Source organism: Gavialis gangeticus, unplaced genomic scaffold (genome assembly GCF_001723915.1).
Source record: "Gavialis gangeticus isolate Ggan-Ray unplaced genomic scaffold, GavGan_comp1, whole genome shotgun sequence".
Classification (NCBI taxonomy): domain Eukaryota; kingdom Metazoa; phylum Chordata; order Crocodylia; family Gavialidae; genus Gavialis; species Gavialis gangeticus.
Genome location: NW_017729014.1, coordinates 19,747,884 through 19,752,062, shown reverse-complemented (window position 1 = coordinate 19,752,062; position 4,179 = coordinate 19,747,884). Strand labels below are relative to the sequence as shown.

General features: G+C 43.0%; 1 protein-coding gene across 1 annotated transcript in view; it reads right to left on the bottom strand.

Annotated features, from left to right (window-relative positions):
• IFFO2 (intermediate filament family orphan 2) overlaps positions 1–4,179 on the bottom strand; it is a gene marked incomplete at its 5' end in the record, with an annotated part of 69,368 nt that overhangs the window by 13,493 nt on the left and 51,696 nt on the right. The window contains 2 exons of the mRNA XM_019511572.1: positions 610–699; positions 3,982–4,102. Of these exons, the coding sequence (XP_019367117.1) occupies positions 610–699; positions 3,982–4,102 (211 nt within the window). The remainder of the gene's footprint in view (positions 1–609; positions 700–3,981; positions 4,103–4,179) is intronic.

The following is a 4,179-nucleotide window of genomic DNA, read 5'->3' as shown; positions in this document are numbered from 1 at the left end:
GATCAAGGGACAGCAGGGTAGGTCCTATGAGGAAAGGTTGCGGGACCTGAACCTGTTCAGCCTTCAAAAGAGAAGGCTGAGGGGGGATCTTGTGGCCTGTTATAAACTGATTAGGGGGGATCAGCAGGCGCTGGGGGAGTCCGAGCGCCGCAAGGAGTGACCAGGAACAATGGTCACAAGCTGGCGGAGGGAAGGTTTAAGTTGGACATCAGGAGGCGCGACTTCACGGTCAGGGCGGCTAGGGTCTGGAACCAGCTTCCAAGTGAGGCGGTGCAGGCTCCCACCCTGGGGGTTTTTAAGAGGATGACCACCTTACTGGGGTCGTTTGACCCCAGTGCTCTTCCTGCCATGGCAGGGGGTCGGACTAGATGATCTGACCAGGTCCCTTCCGACCCTAGAAACTATGAAACTATATTATGGCACTCAGGGCCGGGAAACATTATATGGTCATGGCAGAAGTCAAAACTCTGCAGTGTTAAAATCCATTACGGGTACAAAATGCATGTAAAGGAGTATGCTGTGTGGCCCAGAATACATGCCCTTCCCCACTGAAAATTGAAAACATTCCCTTTTTAAAGATACAAAAAGTGCACTTGCATATTTCCTCACCTCAATCTGTCCGATAGTTTCCTGATATTCTTTGTCTCTCGTTTTGAAGAAAGATTCTGTTTCATGTATCAAGTTCCCCAGGTTTTCCTCCTGCAACCGAAAAATTTGACAGACCAGTTAGGATAGATCACAATTTAGTCTGCCTTGTGCGCAGATCTTCCTGAAGATTTCACTTCATCTCAGATCCCCCTACAAAAACAGCCATGCATCATTTTCTCTCAGCAAAAAACCCATACAGAAACGCTGCTGTAGCTTAGGAAAGAGCATCCTCTTAAAGGTCCCAGACAGAAAGCTACAAGCAAGTTCAGCAACTACAGGCCAAGCATCTCCACAGTGTGCACAGAACAGCTCGCTCCATTATCGAACACGTGCATTTGTTTAAAAACATGGACTCTTACGTTCTGCTGCTGAGCTGCTTGTTTCAAAAGTTCTAGTTTTAATATTTGTAAAGAAAAGAATTTTGCTTTGGAAAAAAAAAAACGACTTAGAGATGGAGTTAATCATCCCGCTTTACTGAGCATCAGTGACCGCAGCCTTATACAGACAGTGGCACAACCATTTCTTGGAGACCTCAGAGTGATTAGACACAGGCTATGTAGAGCAGACACACAATACATGCCAGAAAGAGGATCAAACACGATACACTGGAGGTATTTTTGTGGATTAATGAAAGGGTTCATGAAATAAGGCGGAACTTTAAGATTTGGGTAAAAAGGAGGAAGTAGTTGGTCTCAAGAGTCGAGGACAGGTGTACAAGCGAAAGGAGCAATGCAATATAAAAAGGTTACTTAAATTATCATAGCACATAAGGAGCATGCATCAGAACCGCACTGGGCTAGGCTCTCTAAAATATATGAAAAACTATTAGGTTTCAACTACCATTTGACAGGCGACAGGACCAAACCCTGTGACTTCTACACCTTGGCTTAGCCAACCAGTCTTGATTTGAGAACTTCACGTGTTGAGGAATCTTCCATATCAATAGATCACTGCTGCTTACACTGTTAGATTTGCACTTTATTTGCAATATAAAACTACTGAGCCTTTGTTTTCAACTCTTTGATTTTATTATCCCCTTTCCTGTTAATTCAGAACTGGCATCGACCAAAAAACCTCTGCCCCGTGTAGATACTGTTGAACTGAGTTACCTTCCATCAGACTGTATTAAAAACACATTTCTCTGAATTGTTTTGTAAAAGCTTGAATGTAGATAAATTGACCGCTCCCATTATTTCTCACTCCAATTTTTGCATTTCCTGTTCTCTTCCTGATATCGTTAAAGTACCGAATAGCATGAGGCCAAAAGCACGTATTCACTATAGGATCCTGCTAGAGCCACCCCCCGTCCCCACCCTTAGACAACAATTTCAATTTACAATTACTATGAAACCAATCACCTGACCATTTTTTAAACCATTTATACGTCGTATAGATTTCGTACAGCATTTTTTGAAAATCAGAATATCATGAAGTAAATTAAGATTTACAGAAGTCTTAAAATGTCATGCCACTGCTATTAACCAAACCTCCACTCTCTCAAAGGTTGCATCAAGATTTTTAGGAAAAAGGGTTTTGGTAGACTTATCAATCAGCCTTAAATTTTGCTATCATCCTTTAACTGCATCCAGAGCAGCCTTTTCATGACTTTGCTTGAGATGGATGTTAGACTGACTATGGTCACCCCATTTCATGCAAAAGGGCTTTAAGAAGGGAAGTCAGAAATGAAAGCCAGGGAGATGATGAAGAGGAACTTGAAAGGAAAAGAGCTATGGGAGGAGAGACTCAACATCATAATGCTTTATGCGCCTAAGGACTGGGCAGACACTGAAACAGTCTATTCTGAATCACCATCTACAAGACAAATCTACCCTTTCCTTGTATAATTTTCATTTAGAAGGGTTTAAGCCTCTTAAAACCTTTAGAGTTGCAGCATGGAAGGGCTGAATTCTGTAATGCTCTGCTTATACATGCACACATGGCTATATGCAAATAAATCTGTCATTAATTCCAGCACACAGCTACACTACATTATCACTCTGCCACTCTCTGCTCACCAGAAGACACAGTGAAATATGCCGTTTTTTGCAGTCTTAGCACTTTTAAGTAATCTCTGCAGTTTCAGTGCATGCCACACGATACACAAACGGGAAGATGTAAATTAACAAACTCCTGGCAGTCGACACAACACAATATTCAGGAGACCGCTGCCTCAGCATCTTCATGCTCTAGTCGTAATCGTGGAGGAAGGCTGGATTACTTTTTATCCAGCCCTGCCATGCTATTCACTAATGGGAGTAACAACACTGGAGTTGGTCCATACAATGCTGGGCCCCCCATTTAAGTCTCATCTCCCAGCACCTACCAGAAGATTTACTACACGGGCCAGTTTCTAACAATCAGGGTTACATCAAACGTAGACTAAGAACTGAAATGAGTCTGTTTGTTAGCAGTAAGCTCCAAGAGATTCCCACCAGGTAGCCTTAGCAGAAGGGAAAAACAGAAGCACAGACCCTAGTGTTTCAGAAGATCCTAGGAATCTCATACAACTCAAAGACCCCAGCTTTTCTGCCTTGTTAGTTTATAAAATATCTGTTATAATAACCGAGTGGTTGCTTTCTAATGTACTAAGATTTACGATCCTTTTCTCTTTGTGACACAGGGGTCCTATGTTTGGGTCCCCGTATCCTGCAAGTGTAAAAAGTTACCTAGAGGTAGACTGGGATACAAGCTTACAATGTGCATCAGTTATTCCATGGTAACTGCCCACAAGTGTGCACTCTTACCCTGAAGGAGATAAAAGCCTCTCAACAAAAGTGTGGCAAACTAACTAAGTGTGCTGCATAAAGGGTGAGATCTAAAGCAACAGGTTATGAGATGCCATTTCCCTTCCTTAAAACACCCAAACAAGCAAACGACCATAGTGCATTTTCTTGTTTTAGTTCAAAGGTTCCCACCCCCTGGGCCACAGCCCGGTACTGGGCTGCAAAGGTTTGGCTGTCGGACCAGATGTCCAGAAGTGACCGGCATACTGCGGACCAGCAGCCAAGCCTTTTTCATACTCAATATAAAAAAGGGTCAGCTGTCAGTCACTTCCAGTCTGCAGTATGCTGGTCCACAGTTTGCAGGTCTGTGGTCACTTCTGGTCCCGTCTAGAAAGGTTGGGAACCAGTTTTTGTTGACACTGGCTTTGCATAATTTTAATGTGATATTTAAGTTTTGAGACAAAACTGAACAGGAGATCAGTATTGGAAGCAAGCCAAAGGATTGGAAAGAAAAGCAAGTCTGCTGGGCAAACAACAGCCAAGTAAAAGCTGAAGTGACCCATCAACTAAAGGGATGTTGTTAAACAAGGGAAAATAGATCTAAACTCACCTCTCCTTGGAGGTCAATTGAAGGATTGCAATTTGTGAAGTCTTCCCAAAGCAGCAGGGTTTCCTCATTCTCCTCCCACGTTAAACTGTCACAGTCATCATCGAAGTCAAAGGTCTCACGCCTATCAAAATAGCAGCATTAAGCAGTTGGGTAAGAACTCACTCAAATCATGGGGTGGGGGTTGGGGTGTTTTTTTTG